At 44.3% G+C, this 18,752-nt stretch overlaps 1 protein-coding gene across 3 annotated transcripts in view; it reads left to right on the top strand.

Annotated features, from left to right (window-relative positions):
• CGNL1 (cingulin like 1) overlaps positions 1 to 18,752 on the top strand; it is a 116,138-nt gene that overhangs the window by 80,899 nt on the left and 16,487 nt on the right. For all 3 annotated transcript variants that reach the window (XM_032297337.1, XM_032297335.1, XM_032297336.1), the window contains exons 8-13: positions 1,422 to 1,628; positions 3,027 to 3,131; positions 8,326 to 8,478; positions 9,393 to 9,563; positions 13,424 to 13,585; positions 16,358 to 16,447. In XM_032297337.1, coding sequence (XP_032153228.1) covers positions 1,422 to 1,628; positions 3,027 to 3,131; positions 8,326 to 8,478; positions 9,393 to 9,563; positions 13,424 to 13,585; positions 16,358 to 16,447 — 888 coding nt within the window. The remainder of the gene's footprint in view (positions 1 to 1,421; positions 1,629 to 3,026; positions 3,132 to 8,325; positions 8,479 to 9,392; positions 9,564 to 13,423; positions 13,586 to 16,357; positions 16,448 to 18,752) is intronic.

Raw genomic sequence — 18,752 nt, 5'->3', positions numbered from 1 at the left:
TGGGCAGGACCATTTCCCATCACTTCAAGTTGCTGATCCAAAGAATACAAAGCCCCTGTGACATCTGGAATCAACAATAACCATCCTGAGATTGTCATTCCTTTCTGTTGTGAATTGTACGCAGCATACCTAGAGCTTACATTATGAACTGTATCCTCATTTAAGCTAATTTAAATTTGTTTTATATTGGACATGAAAAAAGCTGTACTCCAAAGCTGCCCTGCCTCAAAAGCTTCTTTTAAAGGCCCTGCCCATGCAAATGGGGCAAGGAAGTGGACACATGAGAAGGTGAGGGTTATGAGGACAGGTTCTGGGTTTGGTCTGCCTGAATGCAGTTCCTCCTACGTGATCTTGGACAAGTTATTTAAACTACCCAAGTCTCAGTTTCCTCACATTTAAGATGGCAATAAGAATAAAGAAGTGTTGGTGATTTCTCAAGGATCTAGAAATAGAAATACCATTTGACCCAGCAATCCCATTACTGGGTATCTAACCAGAGGATTTTAAATTATTCTACTGTAAATACACATGCACATATATGTTTATTGCAGCACTGTTCACAATAGCAAAGACATGGAACCAATGCACATGCCCATCAGTGATAGACTAGATAAAGAAAATTTGGCACATATACACTGTGGAATACTATGCAGCCATAAAAAGGGATGAGTTCCTGTCCTTTGCAGGGACATGGATAAAGCTGAAATCCATCATTCTCAGCAAACTGACACAGAATAGAAAACCAAACACTACATGTTCTCACTCATAAGTAGGTGTTGAACAATGAGAACACAGGGACACAGGGAGGGGAACATGATACACTGGAGCCTGTCAGGGGGTGGGGGGCTAGGGAAGGGATAGCAGGGGGTGAGGGGATAGGAGAGGGATCGCATTAGAAGAAATACCTAATGTAGATTATGAGGTGATAGATGCAGCAAACCATCGTGGCATGTGTAACAAACCTGAACATTCTACACATGTACTCCAGAACTTAAAGGGTAATAAAGAAAAGAAAAGAAAAGAATTGTTAAAAGGTTGAAATGCCATGTAAGGATCTTAACACAGGCAAAGGTTGGCAAACTTTTTCTATAAAGAGCCAGAGAGTCAATATTTTAGGCTTTGTGACATCATAGGCTTTGGGGTTTCTGTTGCAACCACTCAGCCCTACTGCTGTAGCTTGAAAGCAACCACAGACAATCTGCAAATAGATGGGCATGGCTAGGTTCCAGTCACACTGCGCTTTTCAAAGCAGGTGAAGGGCTGGGTTTGGCCTGCAGGCTGTGGGTTGCTGACCCCTGGCTCAGCACGGGGCTTGGCTGAATAGGCACAATGGGTTTTTCATAGATGCCAGCCGTTCTCCCAGCTTGGGGACAGCTCCTTGACACTAGTCCCCTTGTTCATTTGCCCTGTGTTTTTAACAGAATGTCGAGGTCCTGGCCAGCAGGAGCAACACTTCAGAGCAAGACCAGGTGGGGACTGAAATGCGTGTGAAGCTTCTGCGGGAGGAGAATGAAAAGCTGCAGGGAAGAAGTGAAGAGCTGGAGCGGAGAGTTGCTCAGCTTCAAAGGCAGATCGAAGACATGAAAGGTGATGAAGCCAAGGCAAAGGAAACGCTCAAGAAGTACGAGGTGAGGCTCACTGGGCCCAGGCCCAGCTTTGGCAGTGGCTGCTCCTTCTTTCCTGTGTAAGTGACTTCAGAAGTGGGGAAGGGATTTATTGTCATAATTTAGTAGGAAAGGTCAAGGCAATATTGAATACATCCTCTCTGCAAGCCATTTCTTTGTTCCCCTGGTAATGGCATGACAGGGAGGCCTGGGAACAGGGATGGGGAGGTCAGGTGGGAACACAGGTATAGGCACAGGAATCTCCACGCACCCAGATGCCAGACACACCCAGCCTTCTACGGCTTCACAGAGGCCTCCACCTGAAAAGTCTTTCTTAACGCCACCATTAGACTGATTCTCACTCGACTTTTTTTTTTTTTAAATCATAGTTGATGTTTTTGAAGTTACACTGATTTTAACAAGCCAATTATCTGGTTGGCCAGACCTCTTGCAGTGGGAAGCTGTGAGTGAGAGATGCACACTCTCAGCAGCAGGAAAGGGCTGCTGACAGTGAAGGAGAAGACGCACATGGTCACTGCCATCTGTTCTGTGCTGCCGTCGGGGAATACCACAGTTGGGTCATTTAGAAACAATAGAAATGTATTTCTCGCAGTTGTGGAGGCTGAGAAGTCTCATATTAAGGTGCCAGCATCTAGTGAGGGCCTTCCTTCTGTGTCACAGCGTGAATGGCGTCACACGGCAGAAGGGCAAAGGTGGAATGGGGAACTGACTGGCCAGATGGGGCCATACTTGTCCATTGACCAGGAACCTTCTCCTGTGATAACAGCATGAACCTATTCATGAGGGCAGAGCCCTCATGGCCTAATCCCCTCTTAAAGGTCCCACCTTTTCATACCATTACAATGGCAATTAAACTTCCAACACACACTTTTTGGGGGACACATTCACACCACAGCAGTCATCCATCAGGACCACCTGGATACCTTTTATAAAACTGTGTGCGCGTGGGTCCATTCAATACCTAATATTTTCACATCTCCAGGAATAAGACTGGATATTTGTATTTTAAAAAAGTTACCCTAGCTGGGCATGGTGGCTCATGACTATAATTCCAGCTACTTGGGAGGCTGAGAGGTGGGAGGGAGCATCACTTGAACCCAGGGGTTTGTGACCAGCCTAAGCAACATAGTGAGACCCTATCTCTTTAAAAAAAGAAAAAAAAAGTCACCTGAAATAATATGGGTGTTCACACCTGGCTAACAACTGGAACTGCAGCTGTAGACAGGCACACACATCTAAGAACATGGCTGTTGTGTGCTGCCTTGGGTCCATGACAGGCACGTTGTGACCATAGCCACTGCCATGTCTGTGGGTGTCTTCAGTGTTCATTTCATTCCACTGCGTCAGTTTCATAGGTACAGCACACATCTAAGTGCACGCTGACCCAGCGTTTCATTGTAGGGAGACATACGACAATTAGAGGAGGTACTTGTGCACGCCAGAAAGGAAGAAAAAGAAGCCGTGTCAGCCAGAAGGGCCCTGGAGAGTGAGCTGGAGGCTGCTCAGGTAAACACCAGGGGCTGTTGTCATTACTCCCTCATGAAGAATGCCCAGAGACACAACACGGGAGGGATGTGTGGAGATTGTCCTCGGCCCTTTCTTTCCAGGTAGCTCCGTTTCAGCTATAATGACCACTTGGTTATTTGAACTATCCATCTAGACAAGCAGTTCTCCACTGGGGGACATCTGGTAATGCCTGAAGACAATTTTGGGTGTCACAAGTGGGGAGATGCTACTGGCATCTCCTGGGTGGAAAACAGGGCTGCTGTTAAACATCCTACAAAGCGCAGGACAGCCCTCAATACAAAGAATCATCGGGCCCCAGATGTCAGCAGTGCCAAGGTAGAGAGACCTCCATTTAGACGTTACAAAGCTTGACAGCTTTCCAAAGATAAAATATGAATTGTGTGAGAAGGCTGGCAGGATTGGCCCCCGAGGCAGTGTGGAGTCTGCTTTCTAGCAGAAGCCAATTTACCTTCTCCTCTGGGCAAATGCACTCCTTAGAGTACAGTCCTTCAGGATGGCTATTCAGAGAGGCAGGAGGAAGTTATTTCCTTGAAAGTGTATAGCTATCACTATTAAAAATCAGTAGGTTCTTAGAAAATTAGATTTTCTCATTTGAAGTACATTCTCAAGAAAGGTCTGTACTGCAGCTCTGATTGACTTTGCACAGTGACCTCAGTGTATTGCACGTGTGTGCTCCTCCTGTTGGTCCTCAGGATGCTGCTTCAGTATCTCAGGTGAGTTTCTGAGGAGGTAGAAGCCAGTGTTTTTGAGAGTTGTCCAAGGGGAAGGTTGTTATTCAAGTTTTCTATTCAGGACCCACTTGTACTCAGGGTTAGGTGAAGTGGGGGCATTAAAAGTGGTGAAGAGCCAAGTCAGGTTCAGATTTGTAAATGCCTTGGTTGCAGCGTTCCTGCAACGATTCAGCCTCTCTCCTAGGGTAGAGAGAGGGGAAGGATTCCCACAGGTCAGCCTAGCTTGAGGACTCTTCCTCAAAATCAGAAACCTGTGCCTGCTCCTCCTCTTGGGACAAAACTCATGTTTGCATATAGTAAAGTCCCAATTTTTCCTGAATTCAATGTCTGACTGCCTTCACTTTGGATTTTTAAAAATTTCTTTAAATCTAGGTCTTCTTTACAAAATTCTGTGAAGTTGATTCAGTGTGGATGGCACTTTTGCTGTGCTGCTGTTTAAGGCCTAGTTTGGTTACTGTTACCCAACCCGGCTGCCGGAGTGGGGTTTAAATTTGTGAGCTGGTTGGGGGCACAAGGAAAGGAAAAACATTGGTATTCTATGGGGATAAGCATCTGTCCCTTCATGGTATGTCCACACCAAGTGCCAGGTGCAGCTATGGGTCTCTCAGATCTTTTCCTTTGGTGAAACAGAAACTTTTCACACACATGGAAGTTGTTGCCCAGCTGGGAGTCTGGGGCTCATGATTAATTTAGTGCACAGAACAGATGATGGCCTTGGGGCCTAAAGATCTTAATGTAATCCCCACCCACCCCCACGTCTGGATCGCTAGCCTTGCCTTGGAAATCATCCCTGACATGTTACTTTGGTTGAGGCCTGTTTTCCCAGTGGTGCGGAGTTGGTGGGAGTGTGTCATGCAGTGTGTGGTCGTGTTAGCCACTGGCAGGACAGCTGGCAAGAATTTAAAATGGGCCTGACAGTTTCACTCTCTTTACCTGAATTGTCTGCCATCGTAAAAACAATGCCATGGAAAAAGCACCACCACCCCAAAATGTTTTCTTTTAAAATTGGAAACCAGATAGTCAGCCTCTTTTTCTGGGTTGACCCTTGAGGAAAGGAAAAAGTAGCTGGTGTTTTTCTGCCTCTGTGCTATTAGTCTATGGCATCTTCAGGTATGATAAATAGATTTCTTTAAATAGTAGCTAAAGACCATGGTAAATTTATGTCTGATTTACCATGACTCAGTTATAAAGTAGCAGAGGGTCATAAACATGCCCTTCTTGGTTTGCTCAAGCCCTGACCACTTGTTTCAGGACTGTGTTGCTGTCTAGGGCTACTGGAACTGCATTTAAGGCAAGGCATCTGTGATTCTATTTAAAAGTGCCTTCTGCACATGGGGAAGTAAAGAAACCTTTTCCGGAGAAACCACAGTTCTTTCCTTCAGGAAGGGATAATGGTGCATACGTTTTCCCTAGGACTTTACCTTCCACCCCACTGGACTTTTGAGTATTGAGGCAACTGAGGAAAAAGGGCCCAAGGCTTCCACTATTGCAGCCCCCAGACACTGAGTGGCAGGGGCCTGTGAGGAGGCCGCACCCCTGCCCGCGTTCCCTGGGTTGGCGACGGCCTGTGTTTGTGCTTCTGCTTTCGAAGCAGCCTCAGCCAGCAGAGAGCTGGGCCTTGCTTTTGAATGGCTAGGTTTGACCCAGGGGATAAGTGGGGCGCTCAGGCTCAACTGCACGGCTCTGGGCTGCCTGTGAAACCAGCAGAGGCCAGCAGGCAGGGGCCCGTTATGCTAGACAATGATAGTGCCAGGCTTCTCACCCCAGGGGGAGTCCACATCTGGGAGACCAGCTTCCTTCTGGTTAAGCTGCCCACTCCATTCCTTGACACCCGTAGGCTCACCTGCATCTTGGTTGTTGTTAATATGAGCTAACTGGGACCTCAGTCATAGGGTAAAAGTCTCTGTGTCTGTTGACAGATAATGGTCCCTGAGCTAAGGACACTTATCCTACATCTACCAATGTTGTGTTTCAGATTCTCTCTCCAAACTGATCTATTTTCCCCAAATATTCACCTCATTTATCGATGAGCTTGTATTGCCGGCCTTGGAAATAGAGTCTCTGTAGCTACAGAGCATTTCAATCCTAATACTGTTTACATGAAAGGTCAGAAAAATGCAAAGTTGCCAAGTTTGCTTCTTTTCAGGTGAATTTGGGATACTTTCTCAGCAGTGACTTATTGGAATATAGTTCTTGAATAACAGAGGAGGCAAACCATTGTACTAAACAGTGTTTCTAAACCTTAGTACATACTGGAATTATCTGAGGAGTTTTCAAATGCAAATACTGTTGGGTCCCATACTAAGAAAAATCGTGATTCCATCAGAAAAAGCTAGAATCTACATTTTAAGTATGAATATCCCCTCCTTACTTGGTGATTCTAACATAAGAAGTCTTGGAATCGCTTTTGGGAATAGGTATTCATTTTTAACAGCTAAACATTTATCATACGCCTAATAATGAACATACCCAGATAGACAGAAAATCTCTCCCTTGCCTTACAGAGCTTACTATCTTGCAAAAGAGGCAAGCATACAAAAAATGATTTAAAAATAATGTAGCAAGCTTATTCTTCTAGGCAATGTATGTGTGTCATGGTGGGGGGTGTTGGCAGGCCCCTAGGTGCAGAGTGGTGAGTCTGTGGTGTCCCTTGTGGTTCAGGAGAAGGGGCCAGGCAGCCCTGCCTGAGCCAAGAGTGAAGCAGAAATGCATGCACAAACCACATGGAGGCTGAGCAGAACTGGGTTGGCTTGTCTGCTGCCTGACACCCTTGGAATTGGGGTCTAAGAGGAGGAGAAAGAGAGGCTGGGGGATTCCTAGTGGGAGAGGGTTGAGTTGGATCTGGAAGGTTCTACAGGAAGCCATTGTGGGCCTTTTGTATTTGATGTTTTCATGAATTGACATTGTCAGGGACACGCGTTTAAAGGTTTTGTCTCTTACCTCACTGGTTCTGTAACTCCTTCTCACCCTTTGCCCCAACACTGCTGTATCAACTATCAACAGAAACCCCAGGTTTCACCCTGCTTCTGGTGGGTGCCCAGCGGCAGCTGTGCTGGGGCCCACTCCTGCTGATTCCCCCCACACTGAACTTCTGATTACCTTTCTTTTTGCTACCATGTTTTCCCCAACAGCTTTTGTTGACCTTGGTTCTCTGCAGCAATTAAATTCAGCAGCCCGGCCAGGTTGGCTGCTTCTCAAAGCGCAGCCAGCCCAGCAGAGCCCAGGGACCGGAAGCCGCCACGGGTGGTGTTTTAGCCCCACGTCACATGGTTGGCAGAGCAGATCGGTTCCTATGCTCTGCAAACCAGAAGAGTCCAAGTGCTTTGGAATGTTTTCAAGATCCCGAGTTACTGCCTGTGGCTGCAGCTTGTAAACTGTTAAGCACTGTACAAATACAAAGCATTGTTCTTGTGCAGCCACTGCAGGACACAAGACCGGGAAGGCCCTGAGCTGTTCCTGTAGGGCCCACAGTCAGCCCTCAGTGCCTGACGTTTTCGAGATGATCCAGTCTGTGTCTGAGTCAGGTGGCTCTGTTCCGAGCTGCACCTCTTCTTGTTGTTCCCATACCTATGGCCCTAACGTTTAGCTATTCAAAGAAGCCACCATAACCTTCCTATAGTATTTTAGGATTTTAGGTTGGAATTACATGTTGTTTACATAAAGGACATAAGTCTCTGTGACTTTGTGAGATGAGAGCCTCGGGGAACCAAGGGGAGTATTGCATTCAAGATGGTTGTATTTTATGGTAGGCGCTGGCATTTGGTACTGATTCAATAAATAACCACCTACCTGGCCAGTACTTTATCTGCCTAGCGTCTCTTCCATTCAACACCTTCTATTCATCAAGTTCATCAACCTGTGGGTTTCCAAATTCCTTTTTGCCTGAGTCTGAGTCCAGTTCATGGATTCTGTTGATTACAACTGCCTTTACCCAAGTGGACCTTGGTTCTGTGGGGTAGTGTTCTCTTTTCATAGTGATTCATTTTTAGTTATTCTAACTGTAAGAATCATCCACACAGCACAGTAAATACTGGAATATTAGGTGTGATGCTGTGTATCATAGGATATAAATTGCCAAGTAAGTTTAGATTCTTGTAATATACAATCTCACCTCGATTTTCAAGCATGAATATTCAGGTTTTTAGACACTATCCTGAATTCCCACCACCAGCAGCTTTGGCCATGTATTTCTGTAATACATTGTTTGTCTGCCCCTTCATTCCTGTGAATGTTTTTGGGTAAGGCAACTTTCATTTTTGGTTCTGGATTTCAGAACCAACAATGTCCTTCTGTCTCTCTGACGGGTTTATCTTGATCTTCCTTATCATGGATTTAACAGATCTGATTGCTTTGCAGTATGACTGGGAAGGACTCTGTGCCACCCATTCTTGTGGCTACCTGGTTGGTAGGTGACAGAACTGTCCTTCCCCTGCCATCTGTAGAGAAATCTGAGTTGGACCACCCAGGAGCAGAAACAGTTGTCTGAGAAGCTGAAAGAGGAGAATGAGCAGAAGGAGCAGCTAAGAAGGCTGAAGAACGAGATGGAGAACGAGCGGTGGGACCTGGACAAGACCATCGAGAAACTGCAGAAGGAGGTGAGGCGCTGGAGGAGGAAAAAGGATGTAGGGCCAGGTGCCTCTGTTGGACCCAGTCCCCTCTGAGGGTCTGGTGAAAGCCTGCGAAACCTGCAGTTAGGTCTAAGCACAAAAGTGTCAGGGATTTGCCGATCCCTGGAGGCAGCTCTTTGGATTTGTTGAATAGATAATGGAGAAATTGGTCCAGAAAACATTAATGCTAGTACCCTCTGGATTCTGGGCACCAGAATCACCTCTCAGCAGTAGCAGCAGCCTGTGTTTCAGCACAGACGGAACCAATGTTGACTGAATCAGAATCAACATCTCTGTGCCGAGGCTGCATTTTGCATCTCTATTACTTGTCCACGAGTGTGGAAGGCAGCTTCAAAGCTCAGTAGCTGCTGCTGTTTCTCTTCATCCCTGCCTCAACGTACCCAGAAGGGGAAAGGCACACATCTGGCAGGCTTTCTGTATTCTGGGAGCTGACATGAGTGTCTGCTGTTTTCTGATGCATATTAGGTACCAGGCACTTTACTATTTGTTTCTAACTAGAATTTTATCTGTATCTGCCGATAGAATTTTCTCTGTATCTATAGATACTGATTCTGACGACAACCCTGTAAGGCAGGTTTGATTTCAGTGTTTCCAACGCAAACACAGCCAAGGCCCAGAGAGGTTAATGATGTGCCCCAGTCACGTACTGGTAAGTGGCACAGCAGGCATAGGGCCCTGAGGCTGTGTGCCTGGATCCAAAGGACGTACCTGCTCACTCCTCCATGCTGCTCCCAAGTCACAGGTTCCCACACCTGGCCGGCTCAGGATCAGGTGCTCGGCTGTCTTTAGGAGGCTGTAGAAGAAAGGGGGAAAAGGAGATGTGCTGTGTGTTGGACTCAGAGCATCCCCGGGTGGGCTCATGCCTGTGTCACTTCTTTCAGATGGCAGACATTGTTGAGGCGTCCCGCATATCGACCCTGGAGCTCCAGAACCAGCTGGATGAGTACAAGGAGAAAAATCGCAGGGAGCTCGCAGAAATGCAAAGACAGTTGAAGGAGAAAACCCTGGAGGCAGAGAAGTTCCAGCTGACAGCTATGAAAATGCAGGATGAGGTAATGCCTGGACAGATAAGTTCTTCCTTTATCCCTTATCCAGAGTATTTTTTTGCCCTGAAATTCTTCTGTGAGGGACTTGGGGGTAGATTCATGAGACAGCTTTTCTGCTTGACTCTTCATTCTTTACCTTCTTTTCTGGATGGTTCTTTGGGCAAATGGCATTCTGGAGCACAAAGGACCCACCAGTGAACTGTGAGGCGAAACGGACACAGCTTTAACCTGAACGTTTTCGTGATGAATCTATAATTTTTTGCCTAAAACATTTAGCTGTCATTTATGGAGCAGCCATGATGTGCCCAGCTGTGTCCAGATGATTTATTTATATGCGTTCATGTTTTAATTTAATCCTAGAACAGGGATTATAGTAACTGACTGTTTTTTGGCCATTCATTTTTGAAAATACAGACATTTTGGGGGATGAGGGTGGCGGACAAGAGTTTCAGAACAACAATAATGGTGACTAAAAGAAATCCTCGGGAATTTATGAGTACTGAAATTATTAAAACATTGGTTTTATATTTAAGAACAATAGAGCAAAGAATCCCAAATGTTAGCTCCCTTCAGGCTTGGCTTCTAAAGAGCTGAGAAAAAGAAAGGGGATGTTTTTGATTGTTTTAATGGAAAGCTGGAGGCTTCAAAATGCAAGCCGTGTATGCTGATTTTAGCTACACCTCTTGCCAGCTGGGTCACCTTGAGCAAGTTACCCCAGTCTTCTGAGCATATGTTTCTACATCTTTAAAAATATACCAAATATTAGTGACTTAATAATTAAGTGAGATGATATGTGAGACTGTGTAGTAGCGAGTCTGTACATCCCAGACCCTTTGGAAATATTAATTTCCCTTTCTTTAATTTTAAAGTTTATGGTTTTTCTTGAACAATGCCAAGAGCACCAAGATTCCACAGGAAAACAATTAAAAAAAAATAAACTTTAATTTCTTTGATGATCAAAGAAAAGTCACCCATGAGTCAGTGCTGAAACTGTGTAAAAGAACAATAGATATTTATTAGAGGCTTCTAGAACACTCTTGAAAGGCCCCTGATAACAGATCCCCTCTGGCTCAGAGTCATATGATACAGGACTCCAAGTAAGAACTGAAATTAGCACACTGACATCACAGTTCTCTTTGGCATTAAAAAAAATCGTGTTCATTACTACAGCACGGGCAGAAAGATTCAGATTTTTGCCAGAACACCAACAAGCACCTGGGCTGTTTTGACTTTAAAAGATCATAGTGTCACAATGACCCCAAAAGTACTTCCCATTTCTTTTTATATAATGATTTTTTAAATGATAGAATCCTCGGGTTGGAAGAAAACATAGAGATCCTCTAGTTAGATAAGGAAACTGAGGTCCAGAGAGACTAGTTAAGGCCAGATGGAGACCAGTGTTGTTTATAAAAGAGAAGTCATTCCAAAACAAGGATTCCTTGCAAGGAAAATAAAGATGGCCCTTCCTAGATTTTTCTCACTGATGCAGCCCTGTGAGACATTGTTTCCATGTGAGCAACAGACATGGACAACTCATCATTCTGCAGGGAAACTACAGTGAGATACCACCCTTGATTACCGTGCTAGGGTGTTGGAGTTGTTTAAAACAGAAGTCAGTTAAAAAGCCAAGGTCGCTCTGGATCCTTAAAAAACTCTAGCTCAACGCTGTTCACTACCCCTCATCTTGTGGTTTGAATGAGCTGAGTTGAGTATCTTGGTTATAAAAAAAAAAACCCCAAAAGCTACAGGGGTCCTTTCTAAATGCTGTAATAGTTGCTGCCTTTGCTTTGAGAGAAATAAGCATTTTCATCCATTCTGCCTCTGATGAGCATGATCTTTAGAGAATTGAGACTGTTTACCATTGTTAAGTTTATATTCTAAATCCTCTTTAGCAAAGGATGATTTTAACTACTTAAACGTAGCACTAGGAAGTTCAAAAGTTGTTTGCTTACTCTTGATTCAGGAACCATGCTAATTATTCTCTTCTGCCTGCTCTCATTAAGGACTCTGAGTATAATGGGGGCCCTACAGGGCATTAGGAGGGACCTGCTGGGTGTGGAAGGTGGGGCTGTGCTAAGCAGTGGAGGAGGGCGCGCTGGGCATTAGGAAGGGGGATAGGAAGGAAACACAGGCTGCACATTTGCCTTTCATTCTTTCTGACTCTCATACCCTGTTCTTTTTGGGTATCATCTCATTTGATTCTCATAATAGCTTTAGAAGGCTGGTTTTATAATTATCCCAATGTTGCAGATAAGGAAACTGAGTCATAGAGTGATTTTTTTTTTTTTTTAATGCTCTGGAATGTAGCATACCCTCTCTATCTAGAGAATGTCCCATCCTTCTTTTTCCATGGGGTGATTTTCATTCTGTGCTTTCTTGTACTCTCTGTCATGGTTACCACAAAAACCACATGAGGGTCTCCATCTGGACATGTCATCTTCCAGGCTAGGCTGTTCTCATAGAAATAAATGGTGGGTGCTCCTGTCAGCCTCCCAGGGGAGAACACATTTGCTCAGGTTTTCCCGTGGGTCTCCTAAAGCTGTCCTCACCTACTGGGGCTTTCCAACTTTCCTGTGACAGACATCCCAGAGGGGTGGCATTCTGTAGTGGAGTTTGCCATGTACTTTCTTATACGCCGAAGGAAAGAGAACCCCAGCGTATTCTATTTCTGATACTAGCTCTACTTAGTACTCTGTCAACTCCAAGAGGGTAGGACACTTAGAACAAAGCAAACAGCCTGGGGCTTCACTGGATCAGTCCACACTGATGTTTAAGGAAGACCTACTGTGCACTTGAACTTCCAGAGAAGTTCAAGACATAGACTGGCCCTTGTGAATCAAGCTGTTTTGTCGGTTGCACTTTCTTCAAAGCTATTAGTTGAGTGCCACCTTGTGGTGAAAAAAAACCAACACTGTAAATTATGATAGCTGATTATTTTCTTCTGCAAAGCAGTGGCTTTCCCTAATGTGCCTCTGTATATTGTTAGGTTTTGTGCCAGTAGGTTGTTTTGGGGTCATTAATTTAGTTGTATGTTTTTTTTTTTACACTAAGTTTAAATCTCTTTTGAGGTGACAGTGATACAGGTGGGCAACAAATTATCCTCTGGGAAACATGCATTTAGTTCAGGGGCTCTTGAGCGTTTTTAACATGACCTGGTAAGAACTACACTTTGCATTCATCCAGCCATGGTGGTTCACACCTGTAATTCCAGTACTTTGGGAGACCGAGGTGGGCATCACTTGAGGTCAGGAGTTCAGGACCAGCCTGGCCACCATGTTGAAACTCCATCTCTATTAAAAATACAAAAATTAGTAGGGCATGGTGACATGCACCTGTAATCCCAGTTAGTTGGGAGTCTGAGGCAGGAGAATTGTTTGAACCTGGAAGGTGGAGGCTGCAGTGAGGCAAGATCGTGCCACTGCACTCCAGCCTGGGCAACAGAGCAAGACTCCATCTCAAAAAAAGAAGAAGAAGAAAAAAGAACTACATCTTGCATTGCAACCCAGGAATACACACATCGGCACACATATATGAGTATCCAGTACAAAAGATTTACAAATCAATATTTGCGAATACTCTGATATTTCTTCTGTTCTATTTAATTAAAAAATGATGGTCAACATCTACCAGATAGAATTTGTAACCTAATAGATTGCTGCCTGTAGCTGGAAACCGCCCCCCTTTTTTTTACAAAAAGGAATCCGAGGCCCAGAGGGAGGTAGGACTTACTCAGGGTCTTCTGATCTCTCATATTGTGGGGGTCCACCAGATCTGCCTTTCTGTGGGGTCAGCCTTTGCACTGTCTGTGGAGGTCTCTATGCTTCTGATGCCCCCCAGAAAACCACCCCAGCTGTCTCTTTTCCTAGATGCGTCTGATGGAGGAAGAGTTACGGGACTACCAGAGAGCTCAGGATGAAGCACTCACAAAAAGGCAGCTTCTGGAGCAGACGCTAAAGGACCTGGAGTATGAGCTGGAAGCCAAGAGTCACCTCAAAGATGACCGCAGCAGACTGGTCAAGCAGATGGAGGTCTGTGGACCGCACAGTTGGAGCTGGGGGACCCATGGAGAGCGAGTGTGGGCCACAAGAGAAGCAGCTTCTCTGCTCTCAGTTCAGCCTTTGGGAAGTCTCTCTCACAGCTGGGTGTAGTGAGGTCATTTCTTGATTGAAGGAAGAGGCCAGTCATTTATAGACTCAGGACATCAGAGCTAGAAGGAATGATGGACATAATTTAGTCTAACATCCTCATTGTCTTGAGAGGAAATGGAACAGATTCCCAGGGAAGTTAGATGATTTTGTATAAGGTTGCAGATAGTTCCTTTCCTGTTTGTTCTTTGGGGCAGTGCTTCCAGCTAACTAGAAGGAATGAGACTGCTGGATGTCCAGAGAGGAGCCTCCTAGGAATCATCATCCTTCATTTGCCACACCAATACTCCATTCTTGCTTCCTGTTTCTGGCCCATTTTCCCTTTTGGGTTATCTGCCTTTGCCAGAGCTCACAGCTAACTGTGGCTCAATTCACCATGGTATACATAGTAGGTAGACAATCCAAGACAAGACAACGTATCAGAAGCTGAATGTAGTCACCAGATGGGGTGCTCTAGTCACTAGCTGAAAACACAACATATTAGAAAAGTGTGAGTGAAGTAACAGACTCTAAGTATGAACAGTTCACTGATGTTGACAAGAAAAACCTTAGAATCACTCGATATGAACTTTTAAAAAAGAATAATTCGTAGGAGCCAAACCATCCTGCAGAAACACACACACACACACACAACACCCCCCCCCAGTGGAATTTAGAGAGAGGGAGAGACACTGAAAAAGTGAAATTTAGAGCAAGAAAAAGAGAGAGAGAAAAAAAGAGACGAAAAAATAGCCTTAGACTTTTGGGAGAAGTTAAAATTTTCAAGGTTTTGATAAAAGACAGACTGCTCAAGGCCATGGAGAGACAGCTTAAATTCAAAATCAATGGAATTCCTGATTCAGCTTTGCAAATAAACAGAAATAACTTTTAAAACCTTCAGGGGACTCTGTTTACATCTCGGGAGTGTTTTCTCAGTCATTGAAGATTTTATTAGATGGGCCTATTTTAGAGACTAGAATAACCTGATTACAGTTTTATTGCTCTTTTGTAGGACTGCTGTACATTTTGCTAATGTCCTAGTTTTGATCTTTTTAGGGGAAATAATTCTAAGGCAAGCTAAGGTCAACCCACTTAACTAGAAAGTGATTATTCTAGGGCCTAAACAACCTGGCTCAAAATGAGCTAAAGCCTCTTCAGGCAGTGGAGGAAGAACCTTTGGAGTAATATTCCTGGCCTGGACCCCTAACACTCCTGCTGGGTTCTGTGCACTATGGATTTTAGGCAAGAAGAGAGTCCTATAAATAAGTGCTTCTAGCTGAAGATTGGGTTGTTGGGTCATTTCTTGCTAATATATGCTGGCTAAAGAGAACATTTCCTTTGCATTATTTAGGTATTTTTCCATTAATTACAAAATGAACAGCTCTCAAGAGCCTGCTACCATGAGATGCAGTTGAGGGGTGTTTCCTCCCCCAGGAGGTGGCTAGCAGGACCATCTTGCTGTGACTGTGTCTTGCTTGCTCCTTCACTAGCACTTAAATTAATTTTCAAGACTCAAGAGCTCTTCTGACGATGGACATTTTCTGTAAACTCAGAAACTCAGGTGGCTGTTGTTTGTAAATGCAGCTCTTGTGGATCCTAAGTGATGTGTGACTATAATGAGTCTCTTCTTGGAGCCATCAGGAACCACTGGATAGACAGGAGGTTTTGCAATCCAAGTTGGCCTTTGAGATGGTTGGCTCGTGGGAAAGGGCTTTCTGGCTTCCCTATAGGTTTTGATCATTCTCTGTGGGCCATTCACAGGCAGGTAATCATTCACATGAATCCTGGGTGTTTTAATTTTGATAAATAATATTTAGGGATAGAGGTGTCCATTGCTTGCCAATCAACTTTGGCAATTGCAGGGACAATATTTATATACAGATGCTGCAGGTTCACATTTAAAACTTGGAATGCCAATTGCTTTTTAGCCTTTGTGGCTCTGAATTTCCTTAGACCTATGACAGATTGGCTGGTGACAGGAGAAACACATGTTCAAGACCCACAAACCCCAGTTCTGAGTAGGGTGGTTGATATTCGAAGCCTCTTTTCTTCAAATACAAAGCTGCTTTGAAATTTTTTTTCTTAACACTCAATTAGGTTAGATTAGGAGCCAACAAGGAAGCCACAAATTATTATTCTTAAGTGATGATGAGTTTAACAGAATTGGTTAGCACTGGCTTTTGGTTAATCCAGTGCAGGTTTGGGAGTGCACAGTGCAAATGCCTGCAGTTCCTTAGAAGACGGCTATAGATTTACTCCTGCAAGGCTCTTGGAAACGCTGAGCAGGATGCAGACAAAAGATTGTCCTGAGCATGAAGTGGTTTTTCCACATTGTCTTTTAATAGGAAACTGGCCTGTGTAGATCTGTTTAAAGTCACTGATTCATAGGGAGAAACAAAGACTTGACAGAAACATGCTCAGATATCGTTAGTGTTTGCATTAGGGTTTCGGATGATGTTTTTTCTTCTTTTATGTGTTTTCTACATACACAGTTACATTATACATTACAAGCCATGAAATACATAGTTTAAGAAATACCTGCTTTCGGCAATATGAGAAATAGATACATTGTTTTTCAGCTCTCATTTGCACTTAGGGTTGTTCCTTTATGGGGCATTTGCTCTTAATCCTGGTCAGTGCAAGTTAAGTTGACTGTGTTTGTGATTTCTTTCTTAGGACAAGATATCTCAACTGGAGATGGAACTGGATGAAGAAAGAAACAACTCAGATTTGCTGTCTGAGAGGATCAGTAGGAGCAGGGAACAGGTACTGTTCTATAGATGAATGATGTGTGGATTGTCCTGTATGAAAAAGAACATGAAGGGTTAAACCTGTGGATTCAGTTAGAGCTGGGAGAGAAGATTCATGCCATCTGGAAATGGATGGAAGATTGAATAGTCATCACCGTAATAAGCTTCTAGGAGAGACTTTGCCCAGATTACTTATATTTTAGATTTTAAATTTTAATCCTTGGTCAGATAATTTCCTAATCTGTACCTAACGTCATTTCAAGGATTTTAGGTTTTGTTTCCAGGTTTTTAATTAAGTGCCAATGCTAGTGAAGAAAGAGTGAAGTGTTTTCTACATGTTGATATACGGTTTGTCCAGTGCCATTTTAAGGCCCTAGGCATACAACTGGGTAAGTTGTCATTGAAAGCACATTCTATCAGTAGAAGTTTCTATTTGTATCCACTGGTATCTTATAAATGAAGGGCTGAGACTAGTGAATACAAATTAATTATCTTTGAAACTGCCACTGAGTGTTCTGAATCCTCTTCTCAAAATGTTTCTGTATTTTATCTGTCAAATGGTTTGGTCATGCATTGGGGACACAGAAGCTAGTTAACAGTGACACTGTTTCCTGTGATCTCACTGCTTTCCCCAGATCTCACCTGCTACTCCCAATCTCTCTCAAAGCCCATCTGAACCTTGGCTTAACTACAAAATGGAAACAAAGGCCAAAAGCCTTTGGATAATACAGCACGTAGCTTGAGGAATTAGTTCCGTTATCTATAAGGTGAGAATAACACTCCCCGATTGCCTCACAGTGTGGTCATAAGGATCAAATGTAAGTGAAACTCTTTCCAAAACTGCAAAAAGCAGTCACTTGGCAAGTACTGTTATTGATTGTGAGTGCTTCATAGGTGTATTTACTGCTAATTAACTTGTCGAGGAAAAGCCTGCATCATAGAGCCTACTTTCTCTTGCACCTTACATAGTGTCTGCTACCAAATTCATACACTTGCATGTTGAACTATGACCCTCAGGGCCTCAGCTCTGAAAAGCACTTCTCCTGTTATGGCCAATAGATTGTTATTTATAACCACTTGGGAAACTTCCACTTTCTGCTTTATGTTTTTTATCCTCTCTATCCATTCTTCTCTGTTCCAAAGGGCACTTTCCTCTGGTCTCTTCTGCTTATTCATATGGACTTCCCTTCCCTCAGTTCAGGGTGACCAAGAACTGGAAGTCCCAGAGCTTGGGGTAGCACCTTAGGAGCAGGCATCCCTGCTCAAAGTAGAAGGTGAATCACTGGCTGCTTTTCCATATTCTGTTAGGCCCCTATTGACAGATTTCTTTGCAGACCATTGTGATACTCATGCTACTTTGCCCCTGAGAGAGAAGGAAATTGCAGCCCCAGGTTCGTTCGCTCTGACCTCCTCATGGGGTGTGGGTTCTGTCTGCTTGTTCCCAGGCTGTGATAATGGCATTCCTCTGGAGCTGTGATAGCCCATCAGGCCAGAGCTGCAGTGGTTTAGAGAGGGACCTTCCTGAAAAACCACAGGTCCAGATGGAGAGCTCAACCTGGACATCTCCCCTACCACCCCTCAGAATTCTTACTGAAGACTGTGTTTTCTAAGTTCTCCCACTGGAATGAAAGCTGTTTTGTGATGAGGCCCTGCCAGCCTGGCTAAGTAGTCATGTTCCCCCAAGACATGTCAGGATCTGCTAAACATTCACAGTGACAAAGGATGTGACCATGGATTTGCTTGCTAGCGCTTCTTGTGACTTATGCTGAGAGGGATAGTGGGAAAGTCTGTCATCTTATCAGTAACGAGGCAGTTAAAACAGACCTTCAGTTCTATGTTTACATCAGAAACAAAACACAGACACTGAACCAGAATGCAGCTGCCTCCCTTAGCTCGGCTGACAGCCCAATGCTGAGAGAACTGATCATGCAGATATCTGGTCCCAGAATTGCTCTGGACATTTCATTTTCCTTTCATCTGAGCACTTGGATCGTGGAGAACAGAGCTGCTGTCCATGATGTGGTCAAGGCTAAAAATATTTCCACTAAGCCAAGAACTTGATGGCAGTTCAGGGAGGAAGTTAAGGGAACCAAGAACTTTGAACGAAGTCCAGGGAGGAAGTTAAGGGAATTCACTTGATCTGCTGGGGAGAGCAGTGGGCTGGGAGTCCCAGACCTGGCTCCCGCACTAGCCTCATTTACCTCTGGGAGAGTCCCAGCCTCTCTGAGCTCAGTCTTTCAAATCTATCAAAAGGAAGTGATTGACCCAGGCGATTTCTGAAGGCTTTTCTGAATTCTAGCATTGCAGTGCTGCAAGAAGGC

Source organism: Sapajus apella, unplaced genomic scaffold, assembly GCF_009761245.1.
Source record: "Sapajus apella isolate SASKATOON/1434 unplaced genomic scaffold, GSC_monkey_1.0 scaffold37, whole genome shotgun sequence".
Taxonomy (NCBI): Eukaryota; Metazoa; Chordata; class Mammalia; order Primates; family Cebidae; genus Sapajus; species Sapajus apella.
The sequence above is the reverse complement of the archived record's forward strand: the minus strand, read 5'-3'. Positions and strand labels throughout refer to the sequence as shown.